General features: G+C 44.5%; 2 protein-coding genes across 2 annotated transcripts in view; one reads left to right on the plus strand and one right to left on the minus strand.

The window, feature by feature from the left end:
* Positions 1-24,313, plus strand: part of LOC121635255 (NLR family CARD domain-containing protein 3-like) — a 1,000,352-nt gene that overhangs the window by 584,814 nt on the left and 391,225 nt on the right. The window lies entirely within an intron of this gene.
* The window catches only part of LOC121635317 (mid1-interacting protein 1-B-like), a 2,658-nt gene continuing 158 nt past the window's right edge, over positions 21,814-24,313 (minus strand). Inside the window, exon 2 of the mRNA XM_041978461.1 lies at positions 21,814-23,325. Coding sequence (XP_041834395.1) covers positions 22,657-23,112 — 456 coding nt within the window. The 5' untranslated portion in view covers positions 23,113-23,325 and the 3' untranslated portion in view covers positions 21,814-22,656. The remainder of the gene's footprint in view (positions 23,326-24,313) is intronic.

Genomic DNA, 24,313 nt, shown 5'->3' on the forward strand with positions numbered 1-24,313 from the left:
GGTAAAATTTAACTCAGGGTCCAAAATTACACCAAGATTTCTGAATTGATTTGTTGGTTTTAACATTGCTGATTGAAGCTGGGCACTAATCTCTGGACACTCATCTTTGGATCCAAAGACGACAATTTCAGTTTTATCTGTACTGAGCTGAAGTGAGTTCTGGAACATCAGAGTACCGATTTGACCAAGACATGAACTGAAACTTTGTCTGGGACCAGAGTCTCCCGATGAGACAGTAATTTAGAGCTGAGTGTTGTCAGCATAATTATGATCAGACACTTGGTTTGTTCCATGATCTGAACTAGTGGAAGAATGTGGATGCTGACCAAAAGGGCTCCGAGCACAGAGCCTTGGGGAACTCCAAGTGTCATCATTGAGTAGATATAAAGATACCAGTAGTCCTCCTATTTCAAGTAGTATTCAAACCAATTCACAAGTGGACTGGACATAATCAACAAATTTTCCAGTCCGTCTAATAAGATGTTCTGGTCAACTGTGCGAGAAGTGGCACTGAAATCTATCAGAACCAAAAGTGAGTTCTGCTACTGTCTGTGTTTAGAAGGACATTCATTATGTTGACTGTTTTTGTCATTTAAAAATTTCGCCAGAGTCCGCCCTTTTCTCTCTCTTGCCAGCACGGAGATGCTGATGCATGCCTTTATTTCTAGTAGAACAGATTACTGTGATGCCCTGCTCTGTCGTATTCACAAGAAATGTGTTTCAAACCTGCTACAAAACTACTCCAGAACCCAGCAGCAGAGTTCCGACGAGGACCAGAGGGAACACATCACACCAGGTTTAAAATCGTGTGTTTCAGGATTGATTTTAAGGTTCTTTTCATCGATTACAAACATCTTAATCGTCTTGGGCTTTCTTATTTATCTGGTTTGTTTTTAAATTATAAACCCTCATGGACCCTGAAGTCCTCTGGTACCGGTCTTTTAGTTGCTTAGGAAAGGACCAAGATTTACAACGAGGCCTGTTTCCCATGTCATGGTCCTCGTCTGTGGAACAGCCTGCCAGAGAACCTCAGGGCTGCAGAGACTGTTGGTGTTTTAAAAAAAGGTTTAAGACCTTTTTAGCTTAACTTTTAACTGAATTCTCATTGATCTTTATCTAACTCATGCTTTATTTTTATTTTATTATATTTTATTACTTTTTGGCACATTATTTATGAAGTCCTTTATGTGTATTTATTTAATTCCAGTGTTTTCCTCATGGGGAGCCTTTGCACCGGGAGCTTTACCTGCTCGGTCTGGGGATTTTTGTCATGGTGATCACCTTTGACTGGGTGGCTGGGGGTCCTGGCTCCTGGTGTGATGGGATCCCCAAGACATTGTTTCCTTATAGCAGCCTTCAAGTCAGCTATTTATTCCGTTTAATATCTTTATTCTCAGAGAGAAATTAGGGAGTTTGGGGGGTAACTGCTCTGTTTGTGCCTGTGTGTGGACGTCTGTGTGACTGCATGTGAGGGAGATAATATGTGTTTAAATTGCTGTGTTAAAGCTTTTATTTGATTTGATTTAGTGCAATTTCAGTGATGTGGTCCAAGTCCCGAATAAAACCGGTGCTTTGTCAGACTCCCCTCCACCGTCTTGTGGTGTCCCACAGGGCTCGATCCTGGGGATCCTTTTTTGTTGTTTTTGCATTTGGAGCAGATTTTAATATTGAATACAATGATATTTACAGATGGCAATCAGCTTCATTTCCTTATAAACTGAGTAACAGTTATGGGAAACTTAAGCTCAGGGCCTAAAACTATCAGACTGGATCATTAAATAATGCTTGTGGCTCAGTGCTGGTAAGTCGGCCCTCGTGTGGTTTTATCTTTTGCTGCTAGTGCAGACCTGCACAATTCAGAAGTTATCTGTGGTTAATTTTTGATTTTCTAGTTGAGTTTCAAAAGTGGCACAGACATGTTGAAGCATGTTTAGATCTTGTTCGATATGAACTCCTGGAAGCTGACTTTCTCCTGTCATAGATCACCTGGTCAGATTTTATTCCATATTTCATTTAGAAAACTTGATGTCAGTTGTTAGAACACTGAAGTAACATTAGCTCAGATGAGGGATTTTTCTGTGTTTTTGGTTGGTTTCTGTGAGTGAATCTCACTATTATCTTGCTTTTTTGTTTTCAGTAACATACAAACACCAAACACACAAATATGCCATTATTATTAAACTTCCATGGCAACGTGCAGTTTAATTAGAGACAAAAACATCCTTCAAGGCTGCAGACGTGCGAACGAGGAGGAGATGAGTACAGAAGGACAAAGGATGAAGGTGTGTGTTTGGTGGATATGTGGTATGTATCTGGAAGTGTGTTGATGGTTTACACATGGAACGCATCAGCGGCATCCACACGTCAACATCACTGACGTCAGTTTCCTCTGATGCTCGCTTCCTGCTCACGCCACAGATTTGTATCAGAGCTGACAGCGAGCCAGGAACACCTCTTCCTCTTCTTCCTCCAGGTCCTGATGGAACGAACTGATTTACTAAAGCACTGATTGTGGGGAAACTTTGACGTGATGGACTGTTCCTTCAAGCAGTGATAAACGAGGCGTCCGGCAGCGTCGGGTTTCATCCCCTCCGTCACAAACACACTTTCATGCAGCGCTGCAAAGGCTGTGTGTGTGTTCAGCAGCAAGTGTGTAGCCGTGATTGTGTGTGTGGCTGCCTAACGCGATGCTGAGGACGTCGGATTGAATTGCTAATGCGCCTCAGGGAGTGTGTGTGTGTGTGTGTGTGTGTGTGTGTGTGTGTGTGTGTGTGTTGTCTGGCTGGCAGCGTGCGAGGCTGTTTAGCGAGCGAGACGAGCAGCGCTGCCGATGAATATTTAAACAGAGGGAGGCAGAGCAGCCATCATTTATTGATGCTGCTGAAGGGAAAGATGAATAGCCTGTCTGTGTACACAGCGCTGGAGAGGAGTGTGTGCTGGAAACAGCCGGCGTCCGTGCGCGAGTCGACCTGAGTCTGAGTGGGAAACTGCAGAAGGCTGAACGCCAGGCTGTGAGCAGAGATTCAGTCTGTGATGGTGTTTTGCTCCCAACATAAAACCTCTGGTATCTGCAAGCTTCAATAAAAACTTGTCAGATCATAAAACAGCAGATTTTATCGTTTCTTGGCTCTTAAACGCTCCAGCTCATCAGTTCCCACCAGAAGTGCGTGACGACATTTTCATTAAGACCTTCTGAATGTGAATGCTAACTCTTTCTGCAGGTTTTGATTGTAGCTGCAGTTTAACACAGGAATAAAACAAACTTGTTAGCAAGTTTTAGCAGTGTTGAAAACAATAAAGAGAACTTCCGAACCTTCAGAAAGTTGAGATGGGAACTCAAACCTCCTGCTACCCTGTCAGGAAAAGGTTCCTTCCACATCACAGCAGCCTCCTGGGGGATTTACATTTTTTTTTATCTAATACAAGACCAGTAATGGCTCAAGCTTTGTTTTTAGGCTATAGGTCTGAAGTTATTTTTTTTAAAGTATTGGGTCGAGCCCCCTTTTTCAGACACAACCTCTAGTTTGAGTGTGAGTGATGACTGGCTAAACTGATGTATTCTCATGCGCCTAATGTTGTGCCAGACTAAGTCTAAAAGGCTAAAACATAATGTTTGATCTTTTGCAATATCCTGATTCAGCTTGAACAATGAAGTCAATAGATTATGGTGTAACAAGAAGGGAAACAATTCTGAGTATTTCATTTTATGCCGATGATGTTCTTTTGTACATATGAGCACTAAACTAAACTTTATCAGGACCGCCTTCTAGTACCGGGTCGGACCTTTTTAATCCTGGTGTGATAGATGAAGCAGGTGGTGGAAACCTTCCTCAGAGGTTTTCTCCATATTAACATGACAGCATCACACAGTTGCTGCAGGTTTGTCGGCTGCATCCATGATGAGAATCTCCCGTTCCACCACATCCCAAAGCTGCTCTACTGGACTGAGATCTGGTGGCTGTGGAGGCCGTTGGAGTCCAGTGAACTCATCGTCATGTTCTAGAAAGCAGGTGGAGATGATCTGAGCTTTGTGACATGGTGCATTATCCTGCTGGAAGTAGCATCAGAAGATGCTCCACTGTGGTCATAAAGGGATGGACATGGTCAGCAACAATACTCAGGTAGGCTGTGCTGGTTAAACCAGGCCACGTTGGTACTAAGGGGCCCAAAGTGGACCAAGAAAACCTCCCCCCACCATTACACCAGCAGCAGCCTGAAGTGTTGATCCAAGGCAGGATGGATCCATGTTTTCATGATGTTTCCAGCAGATTCTGAGCCGAGCATCTGAATGTGGAGCTGAAATGGAGACTCATCAGACCAGCAACATTTCTCCATCTTCTATTGTCCAGTGTTGGTGAGTGTGTGTGAATTGTAGCCTCAGTTTCCTGTTCTTAGCTGGCAGGAGGCAATAGGTGTGGTCTTCTGCTGCTGTAACCCATCTGCTTCAAGGCTGGACGTGTTGCATGTTCAGAGACGATGTTCTGCAGACCTTGGTGAGAACCAGAGCTTATTTTTGGTCAGTAATATTTTACCCTGAATTTTACATGATTGAATGGAAACAGCCTCTGTGAATAAGTTCTGACAAATTTCAGTCCAATCTGTTCTGCAGTTTAACTTTAGTCGCATTTGTTGCAGAACTGAAGAAATGTTTTCAGGGTTCTCGTGAATGCTTTGACAAATATTTCAAATAAACTTATCAGCCTCCAACATTTCCAGTCTTTCCAAAAGTTTGTTGCAAATGGGTCCATTTTAATCTTCTAGTGAGTTGGGTTGGGAGGTAACACATAAATTCTGTAGACCTTTAAGTTAATCGACAGCAGCCTTGATAATGGAGGTCCAGTGCCCCTCACCTAATTTTTTTTTTACTTGTCCTGTCCAGCACGGTGGCAGCAGAATGATGGTCTGGCTGCTGTTGTGCCAAACAAATTTTCTTTGCCAAGTGGAGCTTCATGGGTATAAGGCTTCTCTTCATAATCTCTTTTTTTAAATTTGTTTATCTTTGGGCAGTCAGATGATTAAAATTTTTTAATCAGATTAATCCCAGCTTTCAAATGAATTATTCATTATTATTATTATTCACAGCTTACAAAATAATCATGATTAATCACCATTCGCAAGTTTTTATATGCTTGAAATCTGCCAGTTTTTACTGTATCGTATCACCAGAATGAACCGATGCTACAAATATTTACTGTTAACTGACCTTCTCTTGGGTAAACGTCAGATGTCCAATGGTCAGTACAAAGTAAACACCTGCTGATAAAATACATCATTGGCTGCTTGTTTTACTAGTTTTTCTTCACTTTTCTTCACTTTTTTCCTGGTCAGTGCTCCTGGCCCCCCATCAGAACCTTTCTAGACCCGCCCCTGCATAGCTGAAGTATAAACCCTGTCTACCACCAGCAGCTACTCTGTTAGAGAAGGTCCTGCCAACAACAAGACTTTGAGGTAAATATGTGACGCTGTGAACCATGAACCACTAGTTTCCTCCTCCTCAGCTGATCCATAAACACAGGCAGCAAGAGAGAAAAGCCGATCAGCTGATCACCGACAGCCGTCACAAACAGAGACGACTAAAGAGCAGACACGTTGCTGCAAAACGCAGCTGGACAGTCGCATGTTTAAATGAATGCAGGAAATGTGCAGGTGTGGAACCCTCTCACCGTGTTAAACTCCCTTATTCTCCACGGAATCAGGGTTGTTTGAGAATTCTCTAGTCCACCCATAGAGCCACCCGGCTGATCTCTTCCATCATGCCTCTCCACTCTGTTATGACGTCCTGCCCTCATAACAGAGAAATGACGGATGTATGGGGCGTGTCATGCTGCACATGTGTTCATTGTGAAAAAAAAATTTAATGCATTGCATAAATTAGTTAACGCATTATTTTTTACTTTTTTTTTCATTTTTTTAATCTTATTTATTTATTCTGAATTATGGAATTTATGTAATCTTGCTGGACCTGACCGGATGGGAAAGAAAAAGAGAAAAATAATGAAAAGTAGTTAAAACGAAAGTAGAAAAAAGGAAGAAGAGACAAAGACAGCAGACATAAGACAACAAACTTCAATCTAACCTAACAGCAGAGAAGCAGCTGTTACACCTGTACAGAAACAGAAAATTTCCTGCAGCTTTTACATGTAAACTAAACTGACAATCATCAGGAATTCCTAAAAAAAATTACCAAGACAGCAACAACAACATGTATCACAACAACAACCAAAGAACCAGAAACACACACACCTGAACCAAAGCATCTCTTAGTGTATAAACCCACTGGACACCTCAGTGCCGAGTCAGCATGCAGAGGATGAGGAACGAGGAGGATCAGAGATGAGTGTGATCCTGCAAATGTGACCACGCCTCTACAGAGGCTAGAGGCAGACTAGGGTGGCCCAGAGACCCAGGCTATCAGCAGCGATCCTGGCGCACCACCCAAGCCCTAGCACATGAAGGCCACCCCGGAACCGTCCCAAAGGGCAGCAAAGGAAGACCAGCCAGAGAACCCTGTGGCCACGGGGCACAGGCCCCGGTGAGCCAAGATGAGCAGCCCCCGACCCCGCCAGGCACCGGCATTCCAGGGTGGCCAAAGCGAAGGGCCCAGGGCCCCAAGAGTCCAGAGGATATTTATGTACTACAAGGTATATAATTCTCTATCTATCTATCCATCTATCCATCCATCGAAAAAGCAGCCTTTAAAACTATGAGCATTTTTACTTTGAATCCACGTCATTAGGAAGGTAACGTCAGTCATCTTGGATTTTCTACACAGAATATTTTCAGGAACTAATCATGACTGCTTTCAGACTGAAACTGTACAGTCATTTTTGCAGACAGATGCTGTACAGGCACTTGGCCAGCCAAGCAAACTGCAGCTAGTTGACTGACTGAGGTTTGCTTGGCTGAAAGATTGGGAGCTGCAAACTCAGCTGACAGCTAATCAGGAAGTCACTGGGCTATGAGCTGAACTCCCAGCTTGTTCAGCCAGTTAGCGGCGGAACAAGCCGTGAATACTTGTAACTAGCTGGGTGAAAGTTGAGAGCTGGGTCTGCCTTCCTGGAACCATCACCATGAATGTTGTATAATTTAAGAGCTTCTTGGTGGGAATCATTCTGTTTCAATTACAGCTGATTACCCCAATATTAGAAATGCTAAATAGAGGAATCAGTCAGATTTCAGAGATTCAGAGAAAGGCAAGTGTCAATGGAGATGTTCCCTGTCACCCTGTCCAGATCAGGATGGCAGATTCTAGATTTGATGGAGTCTGCTGGCTTCTTAGGTCATTATATTCTAAGCTTGGATGAGGATGTTATTAATTGGATTAATGTGAATTTGTTTTTACTGGATCACAATGAATTGACTTGAATTGATCTGTAGTGTACTTAAAGTTGTTGTGACTCTGACTCGCTGTCAGTAACGTTTTATCCTCAGTACCGGTAACAGCATTGGAACGATGGAATGAGTAATTAGTTAGATTGCCTGTTACTGAAAAAAGTAGTAGTAGTTTATTTTAATGCTGTTACTCCCAACACTGATGGTAACACATATATGCATCGATTTTGGCCAGTAAACAAAAAATTTACACAATGTCCCTTTAAGAGTTGCCTGTAAGGGATTTGTATACAGTCTGAGGTTTCACTGCGGTACTAAACCCTCAAACCAGTAAGTTCACTAGCAGATGACAAAATCAATAGACCCTTATGATAAACAAATACGATGGAGCCAGGTTTCCCTTGGCTGGACGTGGGTCACCGAGTCCCCCTCTGGAACCAGACGTGGAGGTAGGGCACAGAGGCAAGTGCCTGGTAGTCGGGCCTTTGCCCATGGGGCCCTGTCAGGCTCAGCCCAAAAGGGGTGATATAGCCCCCCTCCCCCCTCCTGTGGGCTCACCAGGGACAGGTCGCCAGGGCAGCAGGGGCCATAGAGGTCGGATGTAATTTGAGCTGGGCGGCAGCCGAAGGCAGGAATCCTGGCTGTCTGATCCTCAGCTGCAGAAACTAGCTCTAGGGATGTAGAATATCAACTCTCTGGCAGGGAAGGAGCCTGAGCTGGTGTGCAAGGTTGAGCGGTTCCAGTTAAGCAGTTAGATATATTTGGATTCACCCCGATGCACGGCTTGGGCTCTGGAACCACTGTCCTTGAGAAGGGCTGGACCCTCTTCCATTCTGTAGTTGGCTCCCAGTGAAAGGCGCTGAGAAAATGTGGGCATAATCATTGCCCCCCAACTTGGCGCCTGTACGTTGGGCTTTACCTCGGTGGATGAAAGGGTAGCCTTTCTCCACCTTCAGGTGGTGGACAGGTCCTGAATGTTGTTTATACTTATGCACCGAACAACAGTTCAGAGGACCCACACTTTTTGGAGTCCTTGGATGGGGTATTGGAGAGCACTACTACCGGGGACTCCCTCGTTCTGCTGGGGGAATTCAATGTCCACATGTGCAATGACAGCAAGTCCTGGAGGGGCGTGATTGGGAGGAACGGCCCCCCTGATCTGAATTTGACTGGTGTTTTGTAATTGGACTTTGTGCTCGTCATAGATTGTCCATAACGAACACAATTTTCAAGCATAAGAGTGTCCACATGTGCACTTGTAACCAGGACACTCTAGACTGCAGTTCGATGATTGAGTGGGTGAAGAGAGGGGCAGAGCTGTGGACCTGGTCATAAGTTGGTGGAGTCCTCTGTCAGAAAGATTTCCAACTCCCATCTCTGGCAGAGCTTCGACCATGTCCGGGGTGAGGCAGAGGACATTGAGTCCGAATGAGCTGTGTTCCGTGCCTCTATTGTTGAGGCGGGCCAAACAGCGCTGTGGCCGTAAGGTCATCGGTGCCTGTCGTGGCGGTAACCCCCGAACTCGTTGGTGGACACCAACAGTAAGGGATGCCGACAAGCTGAAGAAGGAGTCCTATCGGGCCTTTTTGGCCTGTGGGACTCCAGAGGCAGCTGGTGGGTATCGGCGGGCTAAGCAGAATGTAGCTTTGGCCGTCGCTAAGGCATGGAGAGGCCATGGAGAATGACTTCCGGACAGCTTCAAAGAGATTGTGGTGTTGGGGATGTGGGGATGGGAGGCTGCTGACCTCGACTCGGGACGTTGTGGGTTGATGGAGGAAATACTTTGAAGACCATCTCAATCCCACTGACATGTCTTCTGATGAGGAAGCAGAGTCGTGGGACCTTTTCCCATCTCTGGGGCTGAGGTCGCTGAGGTGGTTAAAAAGCTCCTTGGTGACAGGGCTCCGGGGATGGGTGAGGTCCGCCCAGAGTTCCTTAAGGCTCTGGATGCTCTAGGACTGTCTTGGCTGACACGCCTCTGCAGCATCGCGTGGACATCGGGGACAGTTCCCCTGGACTGGCAGACTGGGGTGGTGGTCCCCTTCTTCAAAAAGGTGGATCGGAGGGTGTGCTCCAACTACAGGGGGATCACACTCCTCAGCCTCCCTGGTAAGGTCTATTCAGGGGTGCTGGAGAGGAGGGTCCGTCGGATAGTCAAACCTTGGATTGAGGAGGAGCAGTGTGGTTTTTTTCCAGGTCGTGGAACAGTGGACCAGTTCTACACTCTCTTCATGGTCTTGGAGGGGGCATCTGTTAGTAAACGGAAACCCAGCAGTGATTTACTGATGAGCTGCTTTTAGTTTTTTATTTAACAAGAAATAATTAACTATAAATCAACGTGAGAAAGTGGCAGGTTGGATGACAAGTAGGAGTTTCACCCTCTGCTTCGCCTTGTAGGCTGTTTCTCATCTCTGTCATTTCATGTTTACATGTCAACAGGAAACCGACAGGTCGGAGAACAGCGGGATCTACCTCTGCGGAGGCGCACAAACAAAAGAGAGAAGAAGAAAAAAGGTTCAGAGGAATGTGTGAGGCCGAGTGAGGATGTGTGTGTGTGGGAGAGAGAGAGAATAATGGAGACGGTTTTAAGGCTCCCCTTTCTATTCGCTTGCTCGCCCTCGCCGCCTCTCTCACACGCGCTGCCAGACAAGGTCACACACACACACACACGTTTTTACGCTTCGTTGCCAACACTTTCTCTCTGAGTGCAGACACATGCTCGCTTGCCCGCCATCTGCACTTGTCTGACTCTCTCTCTCTTCGCAAGAGGGAAAATGAGGAAATCAATTAGAGTCCTTCCTCCTCCTCATCATCACCATGGTTCGACTTCTGTCCTGAAATCTCCCCCTCTCAAGGTATCGTTAGATTCCAACGATACTGTATGTGATCAATACTTCACAGATCACGTTCAATAAAGACACGATCACCTCAAACAAATTTACTTAATCAGTGAAAAATCTGTTAATCCTGGAAATTTTGACTTATTGGACTTATTTTAACCAACGCCAGTTGAAGGTAATGTGGAGCCCATCCATCCATTATCTGTACCGCTTTGTCCAATCCTGGGGAAGCCGGAGCCTATCCCAGCATTTAGCAGGTGAGAGGCAGGTACACCTGAACAGGTCGCCAGCCCGTTGCAGGGCTGGTAACATGGAGCCTTGCCACCAGTTCTGTCTTCGTTTTTTCGTTTTAAATACTTCATAACGTTTGTTAAAGGCTAGTGGCAAGCTGAGTCTTCTTCTGCTCATTGGAGTTTAACAGCTAGCTGACATTAGCACCCCCAAGTGGTAGGAAGCTGCATTGCAACTCAGCTTCTAATGATAATGTTAAAATATCTCTCGGTTTATGCCTCTTCATTTTATATCTATTGACTACATCAGTTGGGTGAAGCAGGAACGTAAGCTGCAGTGTGAACGTAGTCTTGTGTTAACACCTGTTTGTAGACTTGGCTTGCAAGTGTGGCGCCCTCCCAGCAGATGGCGCCCTAGGCAACCGCCTATGTCGCCTACACAGGAACGACCGACAGTCTGGAGCACTTTTAGTTATCAAAACCAACAATTATTAAAAAAACTAGATTTTAATGGAATTAGGTTCAAGTTCTTTTTACAGAGACATGACGTGCGGTATGATTCAGAAGCGTTTTTATGCAGGTCAGTTCAATAGGAATGCCTTGAGATTCTCCTGGGGGAGCTGGAAAGAAGGGCTGGAGAGGGGGAACTTTGGGGTTCTTTGATGAGGCCACCCAACCTCGGATGAGCGGTGGAAAATGGATGAATGATTCTAGTGTTTGATGGACCTCAGTTTGCTGATATGAACTGTATTTTCACTGGGTGGTCTGTAGTCAACCTACAGTCTCCATCGGTGGAAAACAGCTGCTGCGGTTGCTGTCCAGCAGCTGGAAAGTTGCACATGTAACACCACGACCAGCTTCACCTTTGAACAGGCCTTTTCTACGGCTGGGGTATTCCTTCTTCACTTCCAAAGCTTGTTGAGTATTTGTTCAGGTGTTTTGAGACATAAGCATCGCAGCGGTCTGCTGTTCGGGTGAATCTGTCTCTACCCAGTCATGACGTCAGCTTCTCAAAGAAGAACCACTTCTTCTTTGTGCCTGTTTAGGACAGACTTTTTTTTTAGTAAATTTCACAGAATTAGCTGATACCACTTTAACTTAATCAGTTTATTGATAAGTGATTAAGGAAATAATCATTCAACCATCTGTATGTGTGCAGGTCCCCTCGCCTGGCCCAGCTTGCCTTGATCGTGTGCAGCTTCAGAGCTCCTTCATCTTGTCTGACACTCATCTCTTTGTTCTAGTCAAGTTTTGGTTCCGTTTGTGATTCCAGAACTGAGACGTTAAATAACGCACATTTCCTTTTCTGTGCCACTGATCTCAGTTTCACGGCCTCTCACAATGAACTTCCCGTTTCTCTGTAAACAAGCCTCGATGTGACGCTTCCAGTCCGGACAAAGACACAAACATGTCTGCAAGATGAGCTGAAAGTTTGTTATCATGACGTTTCCCCGGTGAAACGTCTGCAGGAACAGATGAAGCTTCTCTGTTCTTTCCTCATGTTGTAGAACTTGAGGGAGATTTTTTTCTGATACTGTTTTTTATTCCTTTCTGAGTTCCAGGCATTTTTGAGTCAAGGGCGGCAGTTAGATGATGATGATGATGACGACAACAAGGCCTTTTCTTCCTGCCCAACTACAGAACTTTGAAAAGTTTTCTCTCTGAGGCGCCCTCTTACAAACGCGAATTCAGCATTTACAGGTGAAACTAAAGAAATAGGAAATGGTCCAAAACTTTACTTATTTCCATAACTCAACTTAAAAAGATAAACTATTATATTAAAAAGACTCATTACATGCAAAGTGAGACACTTCAAGCATTTGTTTATTATAATTTTGATGATTATGGCTCACAGCTTAATGAAAACTAAAAAATCTAAATCTCGGTAAATTAGAATAGTGAAAAGGTTCGGTGTTGTCGCCTCTAACCAGCTAATTCATCCAAAACACCGGCAGAGGAATCCTGAGCATCTAAATGGTCTCAGTGGAAGGAAAAGCTGGAACAAGCAGGATGAAGCAGCTGGAGAGGACGGTCCGGAAAAGGCCGATCAAGGACTGGACTGGACTGAGGCTGGAGTTAGAGCTTCCAGAGCCTCCGCACACAGACGGACCCTGGACCTGGACTTCACATCATCGTCCTCTAGTCCAGCTGCTCCTGAACACAACGTCAGCAGCGTCTCACCTGGACTAAAGGAACCAGGACCTGGTCTGCTGAGCAGTGGTCCTTTTCTGATGAGCAAATCCTGACCTCATGTGGAAATCCAGGTCCCAGAGTCTGGAGGAAGACTGGAGAGGCAACAATCCAAGACCTTTAAAGTGCAGCGTGAAGTTTCCACAGTGGGTGGTGATGTGGGAGCCGTGTCCTCTGGTGCTGGTCCACTGGGTTTTATTAAGTCCAGAGTCCACGCGGCGTCTACCAGGAGGTTTTAGAGCTCTTCATGCTTCCTTTGTGGAGATGTGGACCAGAACCTGGTTCAAGGACCAAGGATTACTGGGCTGGACTGGCCACAGACTCTCCAGACCTGAACCCCATAGAAAAACTATTGGAGCGTTTCCAAGAGGAAGCTGGGACACATGAGACAGAGCGATGCAGAAGATCTGAAGGACTGAAGCATCCTGGTCTTCATTCCACCCAGCAGGACCACAGGCTGGTAACATCCACGCCGCATGGAGGCAGGAGTCCATGCAGAAGGACTCAGACCAAGACCTGGTTCATATGCAGGACTAGACTCATCACATGGTCACAGTTCTGGATTCAAATAATTTTTTTTTTATTAATTTAATGCAATATTTTAACTTTCCGATATTTAGATTTTTGAGTTTTCATCAGCTGAAAGCCATAATCATCAAACTTACGAATAAATACTTGAAATATTACTTTCCTTGCAGCGACTCTATATATTAGTTTACCTTGTAAGTAGAATTACTAAATAAATGAAGTTTTCCGCAATATTCTCATGTTTTGAGTTCCACCTGTCTTCATCCTGTCTCTTCTCCGAGCTCCGTCCACTCAGTAAAAATCAGTCCGATGTCTTTTCTCTTTTCCTCTCTTCTTCTAATCATGTCCTCTGAATGTTGATATGTAGTGTGACGTTTGACGTGGTGCCGTAAAGAAAAAGCTGTAAAGTGATGTTCTGGGCTGGAAAAAAGTTGTTTCTCAGCCCTGAGAGACACAACTTGGCAGCGATGGATTGTACATGATGTGTAACTGTACCAGCAAAACGAGGCAGAAGCTCAGTTTTAAATGTTTTAATGGATTAGTTTGAATTGGACTGAATCTGTAAAAGTGGCCTGCGATGACTTTGTTGTGACTTGGTGCGTTATAAATAAAGCTAAATTGAATTAAGTTTAATTACAATCAAGTGAACTGAAGGGCTGACTAAGTTAGTAACAGAATTCAGTTTAAAGTTGCTGTCAGCGTTCACCAGGAACAATAATAAAGAATGTTTAACGTAATTTTGCTGGTTTTAGCAGTCCGAGGAAAATTTTTAGGAAATTTGTAATTTGTAAATGTCATGCTGCTTTTCATTTTATCTATGTTTCCGTTTAGACTGTCTGGCCGTCATTTACAGTATTATTCCACATCACAGTGCATTAGAGATTGTAAATGCCATGGCAACCGAACAACAGGCTCTGATTGGTCCACAATCAGTTCAAAGATTCAGTTCACACTGAAGTTTCACATGGGGCTAGCACATGACTAACAACAATAACAACACATTACGTTAGGGAAATAAATTCTGCAGTATGTGTTTAAAGGCGGATGTATACTCATGCAGCGTCTGAGTGCGGTCGGCTACGGCGTAGCTGACGCTGGTGAGTTTCTCCTCCTAACCTGAAGGTGGCAGCAGGGGTGGTATCGGCCGGTAAACTCACCAGGTCGGAGTTCTTTTGATGGTTTACTTCAGGTACATATTTTCTGTTTTAAAACAACAACATACAATCAGTATGGTTCAGTGTCTTTGTTAGCTTGTGGAAGAAAATGAAGAAAGAATTCGATCAATTTGATGCACTGGTTATTGTTTTTAAAAACGGTGGTTACCACACAAATTCAGCGAGAAAATTCAGAAATCTGGGAACTTGTGATCCCAAATTGACCAATCACAAGGGAGTACCTCCGTGTAACTGTCTGTGTAGCAGGTGTGCACATCCAGCCTCCACGGAGCTTCGCAGCGCTTTCGGCAGCGATGCAGACGCCGCGCGAGTATAAATCACCTTTATGCATCTGGTTGGACAACAGAGTTCAGTTGCCCCGGGTAACCAGGCTAGTATAAACATTCAGTCCTACGTAAAATTTATCTAAATCTAAAATTAATGAACGCACAGGTATGTACAGCTTCATAAACGTTTGTGCGAACGCTCTGAAACGCCTGATAGATGTTAAAGCTGGTTCGTGTTAGCTCTTTAGTCCCCCTAGTGGCTGCTTATAGTACTGCAGCAACAGCATCGTCACTTCCTGGTGGACATGTTCATGCTCAGCCTGGAAATGTGAGTTTAAATTGTGTCAAGTTCTTGTTTCCTTCCATAAATCCAGGGCTGATGCAACAGCGCCTCCTAGCTGCTGTGCAGCGAAAGGCTTGAGGTGGAATTCCTGCGGAGCAGCAGGTTTTACGGCTTCCGCTGGGAATCAGTGTTTTTGTTGTGTTGAAAGAGAAAAGCAGACGAGTTTCGCCTGCAGCTCAAGAGAAAAAAACATCCGTGTGCGCGCATTCACACACAAACACACGCACATGCAGACAATCAGGGCATCACATGGAAAATGTGTGTGTGTGTGTGTGAGGGAAATTAGACCGCCTCATTATTCAAATTGGCTTGCAGGAGAAGAGAAGCATTCGCCTTATTTACGCCTCGACAGAGTGAGAGAAGGAGAGATCTGTCCTCCTCCTCGTCCTCCTGTTCTCCTTCTCATTCTGTCATTCACTGTCCTCCTTTGTCCTCCTTCATCACTCACTGTCCCCTCCTCCTCTTCATCCCTCTCTCTTTCTCTCCTATCTGTCACTCCGTCATCCCTCCTCGTTCTCCCTCTCAAATTACATCCTCGTCTCCGCCTCATTTCTCATCCCGTCGCCGGGGGCCGTCACCAAGGACTGGTGAGGGCACTAAACGATTTCCCACCATGCATCACTGCCTCCACATACACACTCACACACACATTTTACCTCTTTGTGGGAGAGGATTAGTTGGTACAAGGTGTAAAACCAGTGGATCAGGGATGGTTCTGATGGGGATTCACAGCTCATCCTGAGCCGGAACATGAAGCACGCTGTGGGTCAGTTCAAACTTATTTCTAATCGTTTCCTCTCACACACTCGTACAGATAAAGTACACAAAACCGCCCAACACAACCTAAACACTCCTTTAAAAGCTCACGCAATTTCTACAGTTGTCCTGGTCTTTATTATTCTCTTGCTTTGTTGTTCCCTTCCTGATCCTCTTCTTCATCTCTGGTTTGTTTCTCTCCATGGTAACATGTCAGCGAGTCTGCTCAGCGCTGCTCCTTCACCTGTGTCAAGCGACGGAGAGCCGAGCTTCCTGAAACCGAGCAAATTGCACAAGGACCTGATGCAGAAGACGGACGAAACTGTCCGTCCGCATCAAGCATAAATGGGTCTTAAGCCCAAGAATATATTTGTAATATACTTATATGTTGCTTTAGGTTGGGCAACCAGCTCCGTTATTAGCATAATTTTTCATGTACTTGCTTCTGTGTTGCATTACCAGAGGATTCCACTAGGGGGCGCATTAGAGAACTCTGACCAGATACAGTTGCTGAATTAGTATAAAGGAAACAACATGCTGACAACAGAGGTGAGTGTTGAGTTTATGGCAGAAAAAACTACAGCAGTGCTATCGTAGTGCGTCAGGCTGGATTTAAACTTGCGAGGTGTCTGCATGAGGTCAGTTACAGCGTCACCGCGGTATGCTTCATTAATATGTAGCTGCATAAGCCCCGCAACCTTGGTCTGGTATCCAGTTTGATTCAAGTGGCTGTTTAAAAACTCTTCAATGTGACGTTGTTTGTGGTCGCTGTGTTCGCTGTGCTAGCTGTGGTCGCTGTGTTCGCTGTGCTAGCCGTGGTCGCTGTGCTAGCCGTGGTCGCTGTGCTAGCCGTGTTCGCTGTGCTAGCCGTGGTCGCTGTGCTAGCCGTGTTCGCTGTGCTAGCCGTGGTCGCTGTGCGAGCCGTGGTCGCTGTGCTAGCCGTGTTCGCTGTGCTAGCCGTGGTCGCTGTGCTAGCCGTGGTCGCTGTGCTAGCCGTGTTCGCTGTGCTAGCCGTGGTCGCTGTGCTAGCCGTGTTCGCTGTGCTAGCCGTGGTCGCTGTGCTAGCCGTGTTCGCTGTGCTAGCCGTGGTCGCTGTGCTAGCTGTGGTCGCTGTGCTGGCTGTGTTAGCATCCAGCTGCTGAACTTCCTCCCGGTTCTGCTGGTCTGAAGTTCTTCCTTCTTCAGAATCCAGATGAGGTCCAGGTGTCAGATCTGATGGAAAACTGTGTTAATAGGCCTACTGTCTACGGGTTGGTCTAGTCAGAGAATCACAAGGCTCACGTTTACTGTTTAAATATCTTTTGCTTTTCGTTACTATAAGGTACGGCTGACTTCTGCTGCTCCTTCTAGACTGTTCTGGTGTGCTGGGCAGATTAAACGCTGGTTTATTTTCTGAGATGAGGCGTTCAGATCCACTGCAAAGCGTCTCATCAATGCTGCTTCTTCTCATCAGTTCGGTGTGTGCGTGACATTAGCGGATCAGAAACAGCGTGACATTAGCGCCCTCTGGTGGTGGCACCGCCACCAGCCACCTCCTGTAAAAACCAGTACACCCCAATGGTTTGTTGGTGAAAACCCAGTTCATCCCTGCTGCTGCTGCTGCAGTCAGACCTCCAGCTGTCACTCAGAGCAGGGTTACCACGGCAACCGCTGAGGGAGGGAGACGGGGGGGGGGGGGGGGGGTGGCATGCGAATGTGACAGGTGAATAATCAGAGCCACTGTGGTGATCGTCACGGAAACAAGGTTTGACAGCAGCGATAAAACACACACACACAGATCAGATCGAGCTGATCTGTGTGTGTGTGTGTGTGTGTGCGTGACAGCAGACACACACACACACACACACACACGATGAACCTGCTGACCTCTGACCTTTACACACTTATTACACATACACTCACACACATTCACACACTAATCAAACACGTGTGTGTTAATTATTCTGGCTCTAACCTCGTCAAACACTAATTGGCACTCTGCTGTAAGGTGGATGAGCGTGTCAGGCGGTGGTGGAACCACAGCGCCTCCTACTGGTCGGACGGGTTCCCTTCAGGATGCTCCAGGTCTCGTTCAAATATTATGAACGTGTCTGTTTATAACGAACACATTTAAATGATTTTTAATATGAAAACATCTTTTAATCAGTATAATAAAAACTCCACTATAAATATAATAATGATAATTTACAGCTGGATTTAGCAGCTGATCAGATTTCATCTGGTTATTGATCAAATCTGAAGTGCAGCAGTATGTAAATATGTTCTTTTTACTAAATTTAAATATCTGCATATATAATCAGTCTGAGTCCTCTGACATTATAAAGCAATAATTATTATGTCATAAAGCTGTGACTTGAGTTCAGCTCAATAAAAAGTAAATACAGGTCAAAATATCTTAAAATTATTTAAAAATGATTAAAAAGTTGGACGCTGTGTAAACAAAGACAGAATCTAATCCCCCCACATTTTATTCCCAGTACAACATAAGCAACATATGAGATGTTGAAACTGAGACATTGTACCATTTCATGGAAATATTAGCCCTATACAGCCACGTCCCATGCGCACAGAGATTCCTCCTGATTCTCTAAACCTTTTGATGATGTTATACACTGTAGATGGTGGATTTCCAAAGTCTTCTGAATTTTACATTGAAAAATATTTTTCTAAAATTGTTCCAGTTTTAGATCCAGTTTGTCTCAGATTGGTGAAGCTCTGTCCATCTTTCCATGTGAGAGACTCTGCCTCTCTGAAATGCTCCTTTTATACCAGTCATGTTACTGACCTGTTGCCAGGTAACCTGGTTAGTTGTCCAATGCTCCTCCAGGTGTTTCTGGTTTGTACCAGGTACTTTTCCAGCCTTTTGTTGCTCCTGTTCCAACTTTTTCCATCAGATTCACAATCAGCTCATATTTTCATCTCATGGTGAAACGTCTCCGTTTCATCTGATTTATTTATTTATTTCGGCATAGTGAAAGTAAATAAAACATATTACAGAAAGGAAAAAAACAAAACAAACAAAGACCGAAAGGGTGTAGGCTGAAGCTAGTAGCTTATAAAATGCCTACCCATTACTAAAACAATGTTAACAATTTGCTATAATTTACTAAATTGACATTGAAAAAAGATTTACATCATTACCTCAATTGCTGATAAGAGCAACATTTTAAAAAAAAAACCATAAAAATAACCCACAAAATCTTTTACATGTCATTTATCATGATACTTCATTATTATATCATTTATGTACTTTCTTTTAAGTGATTTCAAAGTAGAACTCATTTTTAAGTCATCAGAACAACTGTTCCACAATTTGACACCAGAGACAGATATATAGTGAAACTTAACATTTGTCCGTACCCTGGGTTTGCTAAACATTTCATTTCCTCTAAGTTCATAACATTTCTCCCTCTTTTTAAACAGCCTCTGGATACAGAACGCCATTTGATTATTATTAACTTTATACATGATTTCAATTGTGTTGTAATCTACTCGATCTCTGAATTTCAGTATGTGTAACTGAATGATAGTCTAGAAGATATATATATGTATAAATATATATATATATATATATATATATATATATTTATACACGCACATATATATATATATATATATATATATATATATACATGTGTGTGTATATATATATATATATATATATATATTTATACACGCACATATATATATATATATATATATATATATGTGTGTGTGTATATATATATATATATATATATACACACACATGTATATATATATATATATATATATACACACACATGTATATATATATATATATATATATATACACACACATGTATATATATATATATATATATATACACACACATATATATATATATATATATATATATACACACACATATATATATATATATACACACACACATATATATATATATATATGTGTGTATATATATATATGTATACATATATATATATATATGTGTGTATATATATATATGTATACATATATATACGCCAGCAAAAGCTTTAAATGGTCTCAGTCTTGTTCTGTTGGCTACACAGTCATGGGGACGACTGCTGACCTGACGGTTGTCCAAAAGACGACCATTGACACCTTGAACAAAGAGGGAAGACACAAAGGTCGTTGCTGGACGTTCACAGAGCTCTGTGTCCAAGAATATTAATAGAGGGGAAGGAAAAGATGTGTAGAAAAAGTGTACAAGCAGGAGGGATAACTGCACCCTGGAGAGGGTTGTGGAACTAAACCCATTTAAAATGTGGGGGAGATTCACAAAGAGTGGACTGCAGCTGGAGTCAGAGCTTCAGGAACCACCAGCACAGACGTATGAAGACGTGGTTTCAGAGGTCGCTTTCCTGGTGTCAAGCACTCTGGAACAAGAGACGGAAGCGTCTCGCCTGGACCAAAGACAAAAAGGACTGGACTGCTGCTGAGTGTCCACAGTTATGTTCTCTGATGAAGGAAATGTTGCATGATTGTATCGATCTTCAGTAATATTCTAATTTTCTGGGACAATGAATTTGGAGTTTTCATTAATTGTCAGTTATAATCATGAAACTTAGAATAAACATTTGAAATATATTTTTTTCTGTTGGTCACGCCTGCGTTACGTGTTTCAAACGGTGTTTTCTGCTTCGTTCTACTTCTCCTACAAATACCTCAGTTTCAATGTTGGAAAAATTCTTTGCCGTGATTTCAGAGAGAAAAAGTCCATTCACGCATTCCTAAAGGGAATGCTGCTACCATATGTGGTCAGTTGGAGGCATTTCTGAATGGAAATGAGCCTGAATATCCAGCGTATACTTAGAACAGGTTCGTCAGCAGAGTACTTACCTACACACGTTTTTATAAATCAGGACTTTTTGTACTTTGTAAAATCCTACACAGGAATGTGGGACCTTTCCAAAGGAGCGAGCCTCAGGTCACCTCTTCCTCGATGAAACTCGACCAGTCACCTGATCCGACTGGAAACAGATCTGGCTCCTCTTCAGGGTGGACGTCATCCGTCACAGAACCGGACCAGGTCCAAGCAGAAATCAGAGCTTCTGGGTCAGAAACCTGAGAACCAGCTTTACGCAGGGCTCCGCATCAGCGTCGTTATGGAAACGCTGTGGTGACAGGCGTCTGACCTCTGGACTGGTGACCTGTCCAGGTGAACCGGCTACATGCTGGGTAGGCTCCAGCTTCTCCGCGACCCGTAATGGACGAAGCGCTGGATAATGAATACATGAATATTAAAATGATTAAAACTAAACCACCGATAATGTGGACACTGTAACATGAAATAAAACCAGAATGGAGGCATCTCCACGTCCAGTCAACCTCGATTCTATTCTACACAGAACGCTGAAAAGATGAGCTGATGGTACAAACCAGAAACACCTGGAGGAGCATTTAACTAACCAGGTTACCTGGCAACAGGTCAGTAACATGACTGGTATAAAAGGAGCATTTCAGAGAGGCAGAGTCTCTCAGATGGAAAGATGGGCAGAGCTTCACCAGCGTGGAACGGTTTCAGACAGCGACTGAAGATTCCTCCATCAACACTTTAACAGGGATCACCGACTCCGTTTGGGCCGGTGTGGAGCTTTTTCTTTTTTATGTACCTGCAGCATCATACCTGGTTCAAACCAGCAGCTTGTTCTGCACAAGCTGGGAACGTTCGAAAATCTTCAGGACACCGGCTCGAGAGGTCTGCTGCTGGTGATCCCTGGTGCATAATGTCAACAAAAGATTCAGAGAACCAGGAGGAATCTCTGTGTGCAGGGGACAAGGCTGGATGCTGGTGATCTTCTGCATTAAAAGCAGACATGATTCTCTACTGGAAACCACTGCATGGACTCAGGAAGACTTCCAGAAACCACTGTCTGTGAACACAGTTCACCCTGAAACCCACAAATGCAGGTTAAAGCTCCATCATGCAGAGAAGAAGCCAGATGTGAACAGGATCCAGAACCAAAGAAAAGATAAACGTCTCAGTTTCTACACCTGATTTGCTGTTTAGGTTCTACTGAGAACAAATATGGTGGATGAGATTTGTAACTGGATTCTGTTTGGGGAACTGGAGCTGTATCAGAATAAAAAGGAGAAAAATCTGCTTTTCACTTCTGAAAGTTTCTCATGAAAAACACAAACACTGAGAATCTCATCAAAACTTTTAATAGCCAGGCTGGACGTGAAGTAGAAAACACAGTAACAAGCATGTCAGAGAAACGCCCTGGACCATGAAGACCAGCGTAAACATCCCATAGAAGATCTCCAGTGTTGCTTCTAGCTTCCTCCTCCTCCTGGTTCAGTGCATCCGTCTGAGGTTCAGGTGAGCTGCAGGTGAGCAGGGCTGCCTCCATGTTTACATGTTTGTTTAATGATAATTTACAAGTTTAGTACAACATGGATGAAATGTTTTCAGCATTTAGCAAACAAACAACTTTTCAGACAGTTTTCTGTTTCAGTCCTCGGCGCTTTGCATAGTTTGAAGTTTGCAGCATGAAATGAAGGACGTCAGGAAAAACAGGACAGGCTAAATCCCTGAAACCTTAGTGCAAAGACCCCACACCAGCAGTGTCCTCAGAGAGCTGGACAGTGTCCTCAGAGAGCTGGACAGCGTCCTCAGAGAGCTGGACAGCGTCCGCTCCGCCCAGCCGTCCTTCTGTGAACCGACCACACGGGTTTTCTGACATTTTAGCTCATTAACGACCAAATCCGAGTTCATCCTGGCTGCGGTAAACCTGAATGTAGGTCTGTTTACGGTGCATTCAAGGACACTTGGTGCAGCCCGGTTCTGCAGCTGTGGCGTTCCTCAGGGATCAAGCTCGGATCCTCGGGAGGTTTCGTTTGAACCTCCGGAGGACGTCTAGCTGCTAATTTCCGCTTTTAAAACTGAACTTTGCTGATTTTTGGTATTTTTATTCTTTTGCCACCGACCAGGTGAAATGACGTAATGAGCTGAAATGTGTCTGGAGCCCCCACGTGGTCCCGTTCCAGGGTCAGTTCCCACATCCGATCTCCTCCTTGTAGCGGTTCGTGAGCGTGTTGGCCTTATGCGTCAGCTTGGCGAGAACTGCGTGGAGGCCGTTGAGGTGGAAGTGGAACTGTTTCTCCAGGTCGTCCTCCTCCACCTCCACCCGCGACATCTCCGTCCGGCCCGCCTTCTCCTTGAAGCGCTCGTCGCCCTGCAGGATGCCCCACTCGATGTCGTTGCGGATGGACTTGAGCAGGACGTACGAGCCGTACATGTCGCCGTCCTGGTGGAAGTAGGCGGCGCCGTTGGAGGCGCCGGCGGCCCCGTTCTCCACCGCCTTCAGATCCTCGTCCAGCGGGACGTCCCGTAGCAAGCTGGGGACCATCACTGTCTGGTCCATGTTGTTGACGGCACCGATGAAACGGTTCATGGCGTTGAAGAGCGAGTTCTTCTGGTTGTAGGAGTCAGAGGTCTGCATCATGGCTGACAGGCTGGGCCAAACTTAGCCTGGTAATGCTCTTTAGAGGATTATTATGTGGCTGCAGCCTGATCCCGGGCCAGCTCTTAACTAGCTCCTGACCCCAGAGAGCCTCTAACTCACCCACATGGACCACTTAGCTAGTTTCTGGCTTCCAGACACGTTTTGAAGGCGTCTTCTGTTGCCAGACTCCAGCCCAGGATCTCCTACAGCCACCTGGAAGAGATGGATGACATGGCTTCAAGAGGAGATAAAAGTATGAAATATCCCAACTCTGACCGCTGTCATCGCTCTGCAGACTCACACAGTTATTCAGCTCAACCAGACCTCCAGACGAACATCTGATCCTCCACCAGTCTCCAGTTAGCATCAGCAGGCTAACACCACTAGCACATGAGCTAGCTGCGGTCTGGCCACGAGACCAGGATAAAAATACCCCGGATGGGAATATCCAGCTCAGTCAACCAAAGGGTTGAATGTTCATTAAAGACACGTAAACTGTCCGCAGCTGTTCATAATTAGCGTTAAAAATGACTCGATTAAAAAAACACTCTGCTCGAGGGAAATGAACGAGTCATCGTGTGAATCCATTATCGGACAGTGGTATTTCTCTTCCATATAAACTTTCCATCATTAACAGACACGACAAAAACGCTCCAATAATAAAGTACAGGTATGCTTTTACTCACATTCAGTCATTTCTGTGTTGGAATACGTCGTTTTAAATGTAGATTATCTGTGTTCTGCAGAGCTGCGGCCACTAAACCACACACTGAAATGCAACCTGAGAAGACTGCAACTGTCATCAAATCAATGAAAAAAAACTTAAAGAAATAAATAAACAAGACGATGCAAACAAACAGTGAAAGCCACCAGCATCTACTATATGCCCGTTCACAGAGTGCAGTTTATCTTCTGGTGTTCACAACCACGGCTACGTCCGATAATGGAACTAGGGTTAGCGGTTTAAATAAAACATTAATCAATGATCGAGCGACTTTCATACAGACGAGGATTGTTTATTTATTCATTGACCGACTTTACACGCCAGTTCTGCGCCGTTACCGGTGGTTGCAGGTGAAGTTGTCCACTTCTACTGGACGACCGTTTATCCGCATTATGATTCACCGGCATGGCGACGAGTAATTCCGGGTACCGCTGCCACGGATCGGTCGGTCTGACTGAAATAAAGAAGCCTCGGCTG

The sequence above is a fragment of the Melanotaenia boesemani genome, chromosome 24 (assembly GCF_017639745.1).
Source record: "Melanotaenia boesemani isolate fMelBoe1 chromosome 24, fMelBoe1.pri, whole genome shotgun sequence".
Lineage (NCBI taxonomy): Eukaryota > Metazoa > Chordata > Actinopteri > Atheriniformes > Melanotaeniidae > Melanotaenia > Melanotaenia boesemani.